The 15,923-nt window shown below is 37.1% G+C and overlaps 1 protein-coding gene across 1 annotated transcript; it reads right to left on the bottom strand.

The window, feature by feature from the left end:
* Positions 1 to 2,660: 2,660 nt before the first annotated feature.
* OLR1 (oxidized low density lipoprotein receptor 1) lies at positions 2,661 to 15,251 on the bottom strand. Its single transcript, XM_024579571.4, has 6 exons — positions 15,147 to 15,251; positions 11,654 to 11,755; positions 9,833 to 10,078; positions 5,626 to 5,765; positions 5,213 to 5,328; positions 2,661 to 4,961 (listed from the first exon to the last, which is right to left on the bottom strand). The coding sequence occupies exons 1-6, from the start codon at positions 15,220 to 15,222 to the stop codon at positions 4,757 to 4,759; spliced, it is 885 nt and encodes a 294-aa protein (XP_024435339.1). The 5' UTR covers positions 15,223 to 15,251; the 3' UTR covers positions 2,661 to 4,756.
* Between the last annotated feature and the right edge of the window lie 672 nt (positions 15,252 to 15,923).

Genomic DNA, 15,923 nt, shown 5'->3' with positions numbered 1-15,923 from the left:
GAGAAATGGATGTACACTGTCATAAAGCTGTATTCCTGTATATGACATCATATGCAATGAGTTATGATGTACAGGTATATTATAAATTCTGAACTGACTACTAAAATAACAAAACAAAGGGAAAGAGGTAATAAGACAATGGTGATATAAAAATGGGATAGTAAATAATATTTAATTAATACAAAAGAAAGCAGTAAAAAAGAAAAAAACATAAATGAGTTGAGGCAAAATGAAAACAAATGTAAATATAATAGACATCTAATTATATAAAAATTACATTAAATGCAAATGGCTTAAACATTCAAACTAAAGCCAGAAATTAGCAAATTACATAAAATAGCAAGGTGATGATAGTGCACTTAGAAGGACCACCTAAGTATAAAGACAAAAAAATAGTTTAAAAGTAAAAAGATGGAAAATGTGTCCATGATTAATGTTAACATTAACCACATTAACATTAATCAGAGAAAAGCAGCAGTGCCTACATTAATTTCACTCAAGTGGATTTCCGAGCAAGTCAGAGATATAGATGTTCATTTCATAATGATATAGGGCATAACTTGTTAAGAGGGACTAACAATCCATAATATTTATGTCTTTATCATCAGACCTTCAAAATAAGCAAAGCAAAACTGGTACAACTGCAAGAAAAACAGACAAAACTATAATTATAGTGAGAGGTTTAGATACTCTTTGTTCAATAATTGATGGACTAACAGATAAAAAATCAGTAAGTATATAGCAGACATGCACCAAGGTATCAGCTACCTTCATCCAATGTCTCTTTTTAGAATGCCGTCCTCAGCAGCTGCAGAATAACGATTCTACTTAAGTGCACATAGAACGTGCACCAAGTCTCAATAAATTTAAAGATTCTAGTCATAAGGAGTATGTTTTCTACTTATAATAGAAATAAATTGTAAACTGATTATATAATGATCTCTGAAAAAAATCCCCAAATACATAGAAACTAAATAACATGCTTTCAAACAGCCAATGGATCAAAGAAGTAATTAACAAGAAAAATTAGCAAGTATTTTAACTGAAGGAACATGAAAACACAACATATCACTAAGTCCACTGCATACCACTATGAAGCAGTATTTCAGGGGAATTATAACACTACATAGCTATATTTGAAAGGAAGAATGATCTTAAAACAATAAACTCAGCTTCCATATTTTAAAAAGACACTAGAAAAAGAACAGCAAACTGAAATATAGTTAAGTAGAAAAAAGCAGTAACAATTAAGTAGAAATTAATACAATAGAAACAAAAAATAGAAAAATTAAATGATCATCTCAAGAGATGTAGAGGAAGTGTTAGACAAAATCAACACCCGTTCCTGATGAAATTTCTCGGCTTCCTAGGAATTAAAGGGAACTTCTTCAAACTGATAAGGGTCATTTATGAAAAGTATACAGTTTACTCCATACTCAATGGTTTGACATTGAGTGATTTCTTCCCAAGATCAAGAAAAAAATAAGGATGTGCACTTTTACCACTTTTATTCAACATTGAACTGGAGATTCTGGTCTACTAAAACAGGCAAAGAAGAGAAATAAAAGGCATCCACGTTGGAAAGAAATAAGTGTTTTTATTAGCAGACATCATTATATATGTAGAAAATCCAAGGAATCCACAAAAATATCACTAGAATAAGTGAGCTTATGAAGTTTCAGAATGTTAAGTTAAATTTAAACTTACATTGTAATTTTGTATGCTAACAACAGACATTAAAGTTACAAATTATAACAACCATCTGTGGTAGCATCAAAAATATGAACTATACAATGATAATCTAGCAAAATATACGAAACATCTGTACAGAGAATCTTATAAAACAGTGCTTAGAGAAATCAAAGAACACTAAAATAAATGGAGAGAGAGACTTTTTTCACGAGTTTAACAAATAAAGATTTTGAGATTTCAATATTCCTCAAATTTGTCCACAGATTTAAGGCAATTACATTAAAATTTCCTAAAGCTTTCTTCTTACAAATTCAGAAACCAAAAATTTACAAAGAAATGCAAAAACCTAGATAAGTCAAAACAAGTTTTAAAAAAGTTAGACTAGCACTATGTTATTTCAAGATATATTAAAAAACTGCAGGATTCAATATAGCATGGTAGTGCAAAACTATGCAAGCTGATCAATGGAACAGAACCAAGGCCAGAAATAGACCCATGCATACATGGATGACTGACTGTTGACAAAATGCAAAGGCCGTGTAGTGAAGAACAAATATCCTTTTCAGCAAATGTTGCTAAAATAACTGACTATCCATAAGCGAAACAAAAAACTTTGATACATAACTCACAGATTAACCCCAAATTAGTCGCAGATTTCTATGTAAAATCTAAAACTATAAAATTTCTGGAAGAAGCCCTGGGTGGTGTGGCTCGGTGGGTTGAGCACAGGTCTGTGAACCCAACAGTCACTGGTTCAGTTACTAGTCAGGGCACATACCCAGGCTGTGGGCCACGTCCCGGGTTGGGGACGTGCAAGAGGCAATCCATCAATGTTTCTCTTGCACACTGATGTTTCTCTCCTTCTCTTTCTCCCTCCCTCCTCCTCTGTCTAAAAAATACATAAAATCTTTACAGAAAAAATAAAATAAAATTTCTAGAAGAAAACATAAGAGAAAAATTCTGTGACCTTAAGTTAGGGAACAAACTTTTAGAAAGAACAGTAGAAACATGAAAATGGACTTTGTTAAAATTTAAAACTTTTGCTTTTCTGAGAACATTGTTCAAAGACCAAAAAACAAGTCATAAACTGAACAAAAATATCAAAACAATATCTGATAAAGGACTTTTATCTAGAACAGAAAGAGCTTATAAGACTCAATATATAAGAAAAAATAACTAAAATAAAAATTTTCAAGAAATTTGCCCTGGCTGGTGTGGCTCAGTAGTATGAGTGCCGGCCCACAACCCAAAAGGTCACCAGTTCAATTCCCAGTCAGGGCACACGCCTGGATCGTAGGTCAGGTCCCCAGTGGGGGACACACTAGAGGCAACCACACATTGATGTTTCTCTCCCTCTTTCTCCCTCCCTTCCCCTCTGTCTAAAAATAAAATAAATAAAATCTTATAAAAGTTTTTCAAAAAATTTGTAGGTGAGTTTATCTAAGAAAATGTACAATAATAAACAAGCACAAAAGAAGATGCTCAAAATCATTCTCCATTTAGGAAATGCAAATTAAAGCTACAGTGATTGATATAGCACTGTATACCTATTAGAATAGTTAAAATTACAAGACTGATCGTACCAAGTATAGACAACGATGCAGTGGATTTGGAACATTAGCTCACCGCTGGTAGGAATGTAACCTGATACAGCTTTGGAAAGCAGTGTGGCAGGCTCTTGAGGAGCTAAACATACACCTGCTGACGATTCAGACTTTACACTCTTAAATACTTACTCAAGAGAAGGGAAATCCCGTTCATACAACCGCTTATACACAAACGTTCATAGCAGCTTTATTTCTGAGTTCTTTTCAAGAATCCGAATGGTATCAACAGGTAAATGGGTAGACAAATTGTGGTCTTCTCACACATAAGAATAATATTCAATATTTAGAAGGAATGAAAAATTGATACTGACAACAAGATAGATGAATCTTAAAATAGTTATGCTAAGTAGCTAGAGAAAAAAGGCACACGGTATGATTTCATTCATATAAAGTACTACAAAATTCCCCCTGAGAGTGGACTGGTAGTTGCCTGGGCGAGAAGTATTTCAGAGGAGCATGGTGAAACTCTGAGGGGTGATGGACGTGCTCACTATCCTGTTTGTAGTGTAGATTTCAAGGGAACATGTTTACGGATGTGAAAACTTGTTGACTGTGCATTTTAAATATGTGCACTGAAAATAGAAGAAATACTTCTAATTCTATTTGTTCCTGTTCAGTGACATTTCTTTACCTGACTCAGTTTGCTCCACACTCGAGTGTCATTGCGTTTTGGTCCTGTATGGCTCTGCACTGTAGCACAGTGAAACAGATTGAGAAGAGTTTATCTATAAACATTAAGGGGAAAATTAACTATTTTTCCTTCTGGGGCACCCGCCCCATGAATCTAATACTCTTTGGAAGAACTAAAGGCAGTAAATAGTCCTTTGGTAGAGAAAAGATGAAGAATGACTGACTTCAGAATTAATTGTAAACTAGTTCACAGGAAAGACCATCCAATTTCGAAGTATTTCCCGGGATACCCCAATTGCACCAAAATGTGAAGATGTGAGTGTGTGTGTGTGTGTGTGCACGCATGTGCATACGTGGAGATCTTTGAGAGAGGCCCCGATGTCAAAGACCAACGAGTGGTAGCTTTTGATGTTGAGAACATGAGCTTCTTGATGGCAGTATGGCCTTTCCTCTTTTCTACTTGTTCATGTGCTCTGCTTTCCTTGCATGCTTCCTTTTTTTCCCCCTTCTGTTGCAGTTGGGCAACTCCTCCCTTATCTTTCTTTATGTAGTTTCAGAAGGGTGAGGGGAAGATGGTACCAAGGTAGAAAGGGTTCCCAAGGCTTGGAGAGGAGCAAAACTTTAAAATAAACAAGGGACGAGGGACCAAAGTTTGGCTGGGAGGCTTTAGACAAGCTGGGTGAAAAACCATAGACAGAGATAGAATCAAAACTTTTGATATGAAAGTGTCAGTCAGCTGGAGCCCCACATTCTGCTAAAGAGCTCTATGGTCACCCAACACCTGTTCTTGGGGCTCTCATGGTTTGCACCAAGTGAAAAAGAATAGCTTAAATTCCAGAAAAAAGTTCAAAGACCGGCTCCTCCATTTCTTCCAGAGCCTTCAAATTCACCATGCTCTCAATAAGAGTTGCCTTCTTCTGACATATACTGTATGCAATTAAAATGCAGTTGTCAGCAAAAACAGCTCCCCTGTGTATATAGGCACAGGTGTCTGAAGGATGCTTCTGGGAAACAGCTCCCTGGAGTCTAAACCTGGAGGTGGGGACAAAAAGAAAGAAAGAAAGTAGGTTACTGCCACCTTGTGTCAGGAATTTAGCCTTGTCTCAAAGTTTCAAATCAGTAATAACTGTGGAAAGCTCCGAAGAAGGCCAGCTCCCTGTGTGACAGGGGTGGGGAAAGGGACTCTCAGAAACTCCCCAAGCTTCTCTCTGGCAAGAAAAGCACACTGTGTGGAACGCTGCAGTACCTTCACTAGGAGGTTGGACAAAGAACAGGAAACTTACACGTGGGGCATCAAACGAGAACCATCCTCCCAGACCCATGAGTAGCTTGGTTTCCTCCGAGACAACCCCGTCCAGAACGGGAAATTGGAATGCGCACTTGCTCGCTTGATGAATTCCTGTGGGGAACAACGTTTCGGAGTTGATGTTGGAGTCAGCACGGTTGTTTTACAGATTCACAAAACTAAAGAGCCAAAAGAGATCTTCAACATCCTCTCGATGGTTTCACAGAAACGTTTACTGAAGCACAGATACTCCATAACCTGTCAAAGGTCATGTGTGGAATTCGTGGCTAAGCTAGGCTAGTAAACAGATATTCTGACTCCCAAACAGAGACTCTTCCACACGGGGCCTACACCTGATTTATTTCCCTCTAAGCCAATACAGCAACCCAACACACATCCTTAAAAACTCACCAGATCGTATGTGCTATTAATTTTCAGCATCTGGGCACCCAAAGACAAGCAGTTCTCCTGGCTTTTTTCCCAGTTAAATGGGTCAGAGGAAAAGAAGTAGCAGTTTTCTTCATGCCAGAGCCAGTCTTGAGGACAAGGGCCTAGGAAGTATGAAATATCTAATCAGTGAGTTATGCCTGAATAAAAATATTTCAGTAATTCCTAAATCAAGTCTCCCCTCAAGATTCTCACATGCATACCACCTCTTCTTAATTAGATTTACACTCAGATTCTGCAAATACCTCAATAGCTATAGAGTGCTTATGTCTCCGTTTTTTGGAATAAAAGAAAAAACACTCTGTTTTTATCAACCTAAACTAGAAAGCAAGGCTGTTAAAAACCAAGCTTGGGTTGGAATGTAATTGCAGAATCTGATCTTTTTTTTAAATTAAGTTTGGAAAAATGGAAGTGAAAGTTGGGGAAATAAGTACTCAATACCCATTCTGGTATTTAAAATAGTATGCTTATGTATTGTAAAACTTCATGTCCTTGAATAATGAATTCAGGCTTAAATATCACGCCTCCTAATTTAAGACATATGTGAAGTAGCTCATATGTGGCTCTTGAGTACTTGAGTTGCAGCTAGTCTGCATTAAGATGTGCTGTAAGTGTGAGACACATGCATGGTTTTGAAAATTTAATATGAAAAAAATATCAAGTATCCTATGAATAATTTTTATACTGATTAGTGCTGAAAAACTCTTACATACTTTGGGTTAAATAAAATATGTTACTAAATTAATTTCATCTGTTTCTCTCTAACTTTTAAGTGTGGCTACTCGAATATTTAATGATGCATACGTGGCACACACGCTATTTCTTTTGAACAGAGATGTTCTCGGGAGAACTGTATATCGATGAACGTGAGCATCTTCATTTCAGTAAGATTTCAGAAAACAGGGAGTTTTCAGTTACAAAATCCTCACAGAGTCCAAAAAACCCAAATGAGGGTCTAGGCAACAAATAAAATATGCCAATGTCTGTATGTTTATGGATGTTTTAAAGAATCTGCCAAATCCTCCTCCCTCTCCTCCTCCCCCTCCCCATCAATCATCATCATCATCATCATCATCATCTCTTCTTTCTGTTAGTAGCCCTTACAATCTCTTTAATAAGAAACAGAGTCCTTTGGTCTATGCTATGACCCAAAATGAAAAATACCAAAATCCTTTAGAAAGGCAACCTTTTAATGTGTATTATCATTGTGGCATAAGAGCATTAGATAACCTTGTAAGAGTAGACTTTGTCAGAGAGGACGAAGTAGGAGGGTGCTGAACTATGGAGGAGAGAGTGAATGAAACAGGGCATGAAAAGGCCAGGATGAAAGCAGTGAAAGCAAATTTTACTATATTTTTCCATCAGCTTAGTCCCATCATCTCAGGTAAAAGGAAAGAATACACAGGGGTGGGAAAAAATAGGTTTACAGTTTGAGTACATGAAGCACAGCGTTTACTCTTGTATTATTATTTATTTATTAATTATTGTACCATTTATTATTATTAAGCTACTTTTAGCCCACCGTGTATTTCATTGTTGTGGACTAAAAGGCAGTTTAAGCAGGTTTGCCAAGCTATGGCAAAGTGAGAAAGACATTTCTCCAAATGTGGTATTCAAACAAGCTGTATTCATTTTAAGTATTATGTATGTAATCGTTATTTAATTATGGTTTTTATTTACCAAACACAGAAACTGTTAGCAATACTTTACATATATTAACTCATCTAATCCTCATAACAACACTGGGGCATAGGTTCCGTTCATTTTCTTCATTTGACAGAGAAAATGGGAACTGGACGTGGGGCAGTCAAACTCTAGCATCTATTGACATCACACTACTTGTCAAACTTTTCTGAGTTGGAGTCAATGGAGGAAATATTCTTTTTTTAAAGATTTTACTTATTTTATTTTTAGACAGAGAGGAAGGGAGGGAGAAAGAGAGGGGGGAAACATCCATGTGTGGTTGCCTCTTGCGTGCCCCCACTGGGGACCTGGCCTGCAACTCAGGCATGTGCCCTGACTGGGAATCGAACCAGCAACCCTTTGGTTCACAGGCTGGTGCTCAATCCACTGCACCACACCAGCCAGGGCAGGAAATATTCTTTAGTGTCCCTCAAGGCAATTGATATATAATCTTTGGGTAAACCTGCCATTTTTAAGGAACTACTGGGGTAATAATTTTGTATACCAAAGGTTGAGAACCACCACTAATTCTGGGGCTAAATATGAAGTCTGTTACTGTGAAGACCCTGAATCTTTCCAGCTGGATGACCTCAAGCAAAGAGCACGTGGTAATTTCTCAGAGTTCCTCCCTCTTATATATACTCGGAGGACCATAGACTTGTTGGTAAGAAAGACAAAATTTGTCTCAAACTTGAGAAAACTGGCACTTATTTCCATATGGTGTTTTATTATTAATGTTTTTTGAGAATCTTCTCAAATCTGCTTGATAAAAAGACAGTACTGCATTTGGTATTACAACTAGCCTTTATCTGACACTGTCAAGGAATGGAGCAGGTTATCCAGTTTATCTGCCAGCGAAAGACATACCACTTATTATTTTTAATTAGTTTTCCAGGCCTGGAATCTTTCACAGATGGTACTGTGTGTTCCTGACATAAATTTAATTCCATGCCACTGATAAAAAACAAAAGTATTTTTACAGCTCCACCTATGAAATAAACCTTTGGCTGGCATGTAGCTATGTCTGCTTATATAAACATTTGTATCCTTGATATTCTAGCTTCTTCCTTTAAGCCTTCTTTGAAATGGAGTGTTCTTTTATTTCCTCAATAACTCCCTCCTTAAATAGATTAAATACATGGTTGACACTAGCTGAAGATTAGTTTGCCTATAAATTTCTGCTTATTTTGAAATTTAAATAACCTTGTAAATGTTAGAAGGATTTATAAACTGCACAACTTTATACAGAACAACTGGTCATTATTATTATCATTTAACTTATCTGGATTTCAGTTTTTTGTCTATAAAATAAAGGGATCTAAGGTTATCTGTAAATTGTTATTACATAGTATTTGTCCAAAGAAATGGCATGGTTGAGATTCCCTGAGCGCACAACTTAGAAACTGGAGACATGTCTGGTTATTGGTGGTAGTTATTAATGCCTAGTGTAGGGTCCATATGCCTTCAAGGAAGTAACGTTCTCCATCTCCCACCCTCCACTTCTCCTTATGACGAAAATCATCTGCATGGCAATTACACATTACAGAAAGACTAAATAAATCAGATCACTTCTGTAGTAACCTCAGAGTTCACATCATCATCTCCTTCATTTAGGTGTTACTATTTCTACCTGCCTTCTAGAGTCCACTACACAGCTGAGATCAATTCAATTCTTCTCACATAAACTGACTACCCAGGCCGCTCATAATTTTGTCTTATTTGAAGTATCTACCTAACGCTTCCAAGTCAGCCTATCTTCACTGACTCTATTTAAGTTGATATAGTACAACCATGGCTGGTGTGGCTCAGTGGATTGCGCACCAGCCTGTGAACTGAAAGGTCTTAGGTTTGATTTCCAGTCAAAGCACATGCCTGAGTTGCAGGCCAGGTCCCCAGCTGTGGGTGTGTGACAGGCAACCGATCCATGTTTCTCTCACCCAGGATGTTTCTCTCCTTCTCTCCCTCCCTCCCTTCCTCTGCTTCTAAAAATAAGTAAAACTTTTAAAAAAGAAAAAAAGTAAATTGATGTAGTACATTTTAAGAAACAGCATCATAGAATAAAGCTAATATAGAGGTAGGAGTTCCAGCAACAAAGGAGACTGTTTAGGAAAGGAAATCGATGATTAAGATACATTGGAATGGAAAGAGATGAGAATTGGTAGCAAGCAGTAAGGGTAGAAGGATTCTTCCAGAAAAATCTCGAAACTAGAATTTTAAAAAGAAAGAAAACTCCCATGAGGAAGGAAAACTTAATCCACCAAAAGTGTGCTTAATTAAATCAGATATTTTAAGAATTTGATGTAGGATAGGGTGAGGACGACAGATACAGAGAGCTTCCAGTAAAGAACATTATGAAATGATGTTATAACATTATGTAAATAATGATACATATATCAATATGCTAATTTTATGTCTAGAGGCTTTTCAAAAAAAAAAGATAGTTAAGATTAGCTTCCAGTACCTCTCCTTACCCCTCTCTCACCCATACCTGAAAAGTTTGCTGCCTTCTTCAGAGCTTCTTGGAGATTCAGGTTCTGCTGATAAAGTTCCAATTGTTTTTTGGATTTCTCTTCCAGCTTCTGGGCAAGTGTTTCAACCATCCCCTTGAGTTCCCTCTGTAGTTCATGGCAAGCTTTTTCTTCCTGCTTCTGGGCTAACATCTGTCCCTCCGGTTTATTTTCCTGGTCAGTCAGGTTTGCTTGCTGTTCCTTTAGAAGATCAGACACCTGGGATACTAAATTACAGCTGAATTAAAACTTCATTTCCAATCACCAATAAAAATCCCTCCACTGACTTTTGAACAAATCAAAGGACTGAATCAAATAATCTGTATTGACAACAGATAAATTGCTGGAAAATGACCCAAATTTACTCAAAAATTACAGATTTAAAAGTTATTTGAGATCCCTACAAAATATATATTATCACAAATATAATTAATATTAATATAGAGTATTAATATACGTTGATATTATGATGTTAATTATATTAATATCATTTTATATATTTATCATAATATATATCAGGAAACTTCACAGACACTGTAATTTAAAAAAATATTTTCCATGTTTTATTTGTTATTGAGAATTACACACAAGTTAAAAGAAATCCCAAGATAAGTATCAGTGGCGTAAATAAAATATAGACAGCCTAAAAATAGCCAGTCACCAGCCAGACTCAATGACTATTAGTAAGAATGTCGTTAATGATTTACTGTATTTGTGTCTTCATTCCTCTGACCTCTCTCTACCCTGTCAGACTTCCTACTTTTATTTAAGAACTATGACGCTCACCCCATTTTTTGAGACACCCTCCCACAGAATTATTTTAAGTGGCTGTGTCACAAGAGTCTCAAACTTTTTTTTTTTTTTTTTTGCTATAGCTCATTTTAGGTAAGGTAGAGATGAAATAAAAGTTATGAAATCAAGCAGGCAACAAATGTTAAGGGTCAAGTATCTCAGTTCTAGAAGTTTGCTGGTTCAGTACAAAGCAGTCTCCTTGCCTTGAAGGCCAGATTTAACCTTGTTGTAAAGTGAGCAGAGCCTCAGAGAAAGACCCTTCCAATCACCATCACTAGTCAAAAGTGCTTCTCTCAATCATTAGGAAAGACCTTACTGTTTATCTATTGAAAAAAAAAAAACGGTTTGTGACCTTAAGCAACAACTGAAAAACAAACAGCACTTTAAAGGCCTTTATAACCCGGGTCTAGACGGCCACCGTTACTTAGACCTACAGCCCAAGGACACGCACACTCAGGCGGATTAGGTGGATAATTGGCATCATTTTCTTTCCTCCTCGGCCACTCTCATCCTCCCTTCACTTCTTTTCCTTGAAAAACCTCTTTCCTGTATGCTCATACTATAAATGTAAAGTATATTTTATTTTAAATGTTTTATTTATTAACACTGTTTCTTGTTCTTAACTTTAAATTGGCATTTAATTATCTCCATTAAACTCAACATGAGCTAAACAAGGTTTCTTTTATTTTTGGGTCTCTCAGATGACCTTGTGGATAATTAGCTTCAAATTATTTTCTTCCTCATTATTTTTGGATTTATGTAGGCTCCGTGTATGAGGCTATGAAGACTAATTGCAGCAAAAACCTATGATTCATTATCTTCATTCCATGCCTCAATCATTTTGAGACACTAGCACAATATACCCATTCATCTTCCCACTCATTCTAAAAACTGTTTGCCTAAAATGTGTCTAAATCAAGGTTGTTTGTCGGTATTCTGAACCCAATTTGCAAACCGTGTTTGTAAATTCTCATTTTTTTCATCTATCAGCTCCCCATGTCAGCACTTACATTGCATTGCCAGTATTATAATGGCCACCAGTAAACCCAGGCAAAGGATCCCTAGAGTCACAGCCACAGGGCAGCACCACCGGGAAGAAAGCAAATGAAGACCTAGAATAACAGGATAAAATCAGAAAGATGAAAAGGACAAAGGCAAGTAATCAAACAGTTCTTTGGATTTTGTCTGTACCTGGTGCTTTGCATTACTTACTCCTAGTCCTTCCAAGGACTCTGCAAATAATTCATTAGTCATAATTGCGGATGAAAAATTCGGACAATTAAAGATATTAAGCAATTTACTCACTGTCACACAACTGACACAATTGAAGATCCAGAATTCAATACAAGATATTTGACTCTACATATCTGATTCGAAAGGTTATGCAACTATTTTGGCTACTCCCCTGGCAATGACCCTTCAGGAAACCCTCCGTCCAGCTTGACTGGATCAACTTTACCCACAGGACAGAGAATCTGATGTTTTTATAGACCAAGTCTGTGCTCGTACACACACATACAAGCACACACAGTGTGTATTATAATAAGCAACATACCACAAATGAATGTCTGATGTCAGGCAAATAAACGTTAGTCAGTTAATTAACTGGTATTGTCTTAAAGAATTACAAGATAATTTTGTGCTATTCAACTTTTATTCCACTAAAATTACATATAGGAACTGAGATTATTGAGCAAAGAAAACTAGAAATGAAACCTCAATACTCAATTGACTCATATTAATATTATGTTCTATACTTAGAGCAGCTGTGGCCCTGTTGTTATAAGAAAAAACTCACCATGAATTTAGAAGGAAACAAATTATGTAACTCACATGCATGTATGTCTAATTATGTGTTCTACCACCTAACAAAAGGACAGATACTTTGGTTCAGCAGGAAAACATCTCATATATTTGGACTCCTCATCTTGTGAGATAAAACAAATAAAGCATTGGTAATGTTCTCCTGTACATACAACTAAGGAAACTGAAAGATTTAGTGACTCTCTAAGATCACACAGACATTAAGGTCCCGACATAGGTATTTAATTCAATCGTCAGTAGCTACATGACTTGGAACATTGTATCACAAATTATCCAGTGTAAATGTGTAGTGATCTAAATCGATCAATGGTCAAATGTATTCATAGTTGTCATGTGTCAGAAGCACTTCTGTTAGGCTCTACAGATGATACGAACAAAACAGAAACTTTCACAGGAAGGAATCTGCCTCATTTACTGATTCAAAATTATTAAGCTCCTAGAGTATGTGTGGCAAGTTAGTAGAGAAGAAGTAGAAAATAGTTGTGTCTTGTGCAAATAATTACCTAATCCTACTTTCAGGGGCAAATATCTTTGTCAGTTTTTCAAACAACATTGCCCTTGGTCAGTATCTTAAAGGTACATTCTGTAGCTGGTCAAGTATGTCCAACATTCTTGAATGATGAAACTCCTGAGTTTTTAGAAGTCACAGGATCCACACCAGTGCAGGGACGGAACATGTCCCCATTTTCTATAGTCCACCCTTTGTCCTGTCTCCTTGATAGGTAGAGAGCATTCATCCACCTCCTTGCTCCTCCTATCAATTTTCTAATCAGAAAGCAATCAAACGTATGATAGGTGATGATCTACACAGGTTCTAAGAAAAGAATTTTCTTCATAATTGTACCAACAGCCAGGCACAAAGTATTTACGAATGAATAACAAATGAATGAATGAAGAATGAGCAAATGTTGACTGTTAACTCAAAGATTTACCTACAAATGCCAGTACTGTTTTCATATTAGGTTAAGTTCATCAGCTAAAATGTTAAATTATTACACACTCACACTTGTATTTGCTATTGAGAGAAATTTTCATTTTGTTGATGGAAACATACCCTGGAATGTCTTATCTAAATTTGTGCGACTTCATTTGTATAACTTCCCTTTTCTATATTTTATTCCTTTCTCTCAAAGTGGATATAAGATAAAAGGCAATCTATCTAGAGTGTCTATGATTTGGGATTATAAATTAATTTTTACTTAAGCAGCTTACTGTGTATATCAAACAAATTATAATTTTTCAAAAATGGTATGTAATAAAACAAAATTATGCTAAACTATACTGAATATTATTTTATCTGCTTTGTATAATTCATAAAATATGATAATTTTTGCAATGCCTCAATGACTATTATAATAATTGTCTCATATAAACTGGGTAAATTCAACATTTTTTGAACCATCTGATAGACTGGATTCTAGACAATTGGGAGATTGTGATACAATCCTAGCTCTACCATTTACTAGCTGCATAAAAGTGGATAATTCAGTGAAACCTGCTCCCCAGTTAGTCCCCCGTAAAAGGATGATTATAGCCTTACGTTGGGAACTGCCCTGCCTGGTTTCAGAAACTGAAACCCCCCATGGCTAAGGCTGAGTAAAGAGACCTTGGGACCGGAAGCCACTAAAGAGACAAAGCTTATCTTGCTCGTAGGGGTGCTGCCTCTGCCCCCTTTTACTTCACCCTGCTTGGCCCCAGGCAGATGACTGGTTAGCCAATGACAGGTAAGATTCCTCAAGGGAGGGACGACCTAAGACAGGCTTGGTCATGAAGGAGCCCTCAGGGAAGGACTTGGGGGGCTACAGAAAAAGGGGGTGATGGACCCTTGCCCCTCGGCTTTGACATAGCCTGAGACCTAATTTTGTCTGCCAGAAGTCTCCTAATCTCTTGGGCGCCTTACTTCCTGCCTGACTTAAACCTGAAACAATGCTGGAGGGCAGTACAGCTTTGTGCTGGAAAGGGTGGGTTCCCCCGGGGCAATCAGGCCTAAAAAAGAATGCATAAAATCCTGTGAAACCTGCTTTGCTAAGAATATCCTTAGCTTTCTGATAAGTGTCCAAGCATAAAATGAGTTTGTTTCCTAAAGTTTTATGGCCCTTTAGCTGACTGACCCTCACTCAGAATAAGCCCACACAGTTCTTTGTATGTTATCTGTTTTTTGATCCTTACTGCCTGACAATGACTGATGAGCTTTACCTGTATTCCTGTGCAAATTGAGCCCAATAAAAGCTGATTGAGGAACAGGCTTCTGGCCATTCTCCTTTGAGAGATTGGCCACCTTTCCTACCCAAGCTGCTCATGTCTTGGTAGACTTATTCTCATCCATGGCGGATGCGGGTACTCTGCGGGCGGAGCCCCCCACACGGCCTTAATCTCACAGAGTGAAGTTTCAGAGAACTAATGCAAGTAAAGTCAATAGCATAGAATATAGTACATGTTCAATAAAAGTTATCATCATTGTCTACTACATCATCATGCAAACCGAGTTAGTTCATTCTCCATCATCACCATCTTCATGATCATCATCTCCACTGTATTCAACTTGCTTTTCTTTTAAGTAAAAGTTATTAATTATTTATTCTCAAGCATTTTAGTTCTTTAATCCTATATTCAGTTAATTTACATGTTTAAGTTAATCCTGGGATTCTGTCCATGTACACATACACTCACTCCTAGTACCTTTAGCTTTCTCTCCTTTTGCCTTCTGATCAGGTTGGTCCTTCATAGTCTTGCTCTTGAGGTCATCAAAAGTCATATCCAAATTCACTCCAAGAACAGAGCGTGAAGCAGTCCAGGACCTCTACAAAGTGGAAATGGGAGAGCTCCTGCTGGAGTGTTTAAATAGGGCCTGCTATCTAACAGAGTGACTCAATCATTGGTAGGAGGAAGGAGAGGTTTTGCTTCATGTTTGCTGACGCAAATTCTTGGGTTATTTCTGTTGCAGGCAGGGAAAGTGGTGATTCTGAGAGCATTTCAGGATATTTCACTAAGTGATTTATGAAAGGAAAGACTGTACTTTCCACGAGCATTAGAGGAGAGGAATTTGTACCCACTCTTCAGATAAGGAAACTGCAATTCAAATGGGTGAGACACACTGAATTCATGAAGAAGTGTGCACTTGGACCAGTTTGATTCCAGGGTCCATATTTGCTTGTTTTTCACTGTAGTAGGTGATCTCTATACTGTATTCCCTTTTCCTGTTCAGGGTATTTGAGACCAAACTGAAAACAGCTTATATGCCACTTAAAGTTTTACTCCATGACACAATTCTATACACCCACACACACAAAATCTCAGAATGTAACAAATATATTCCAGTCCAATTAGCTTGAACATATCAGTGTTACTTACCTTTATCACTCAAGCCCTACCTATCCCACTCCCCTTGACCGGGAGTGCCAGGAAGCAAGTGGGATCCATCTCTGCATACACCATGGTGACTTCCACGTCATTGGA

The sequence above is a fragment of the Desmodus rotundus genome, chromosome 3 (assembly GCF_022682495.2).
Source record: "Desmodus rotundus isolate HL8 chromosome 3, HLdesRot8A.1, whole genome shotgun sequence".
In the NCBI taxonomy this organism is placed as follows: Eukaryota; Metazoa; Chordata; class Mammalia; order Chiroptera; family Phyllostomidae; genus Desmodus; species Desmodus rotundus.
The sequence above is the reverse complement of the archived record's forward strand: the minus strand, read 5'-3'. Positions and strand labels throughout refer to the sequence as shown.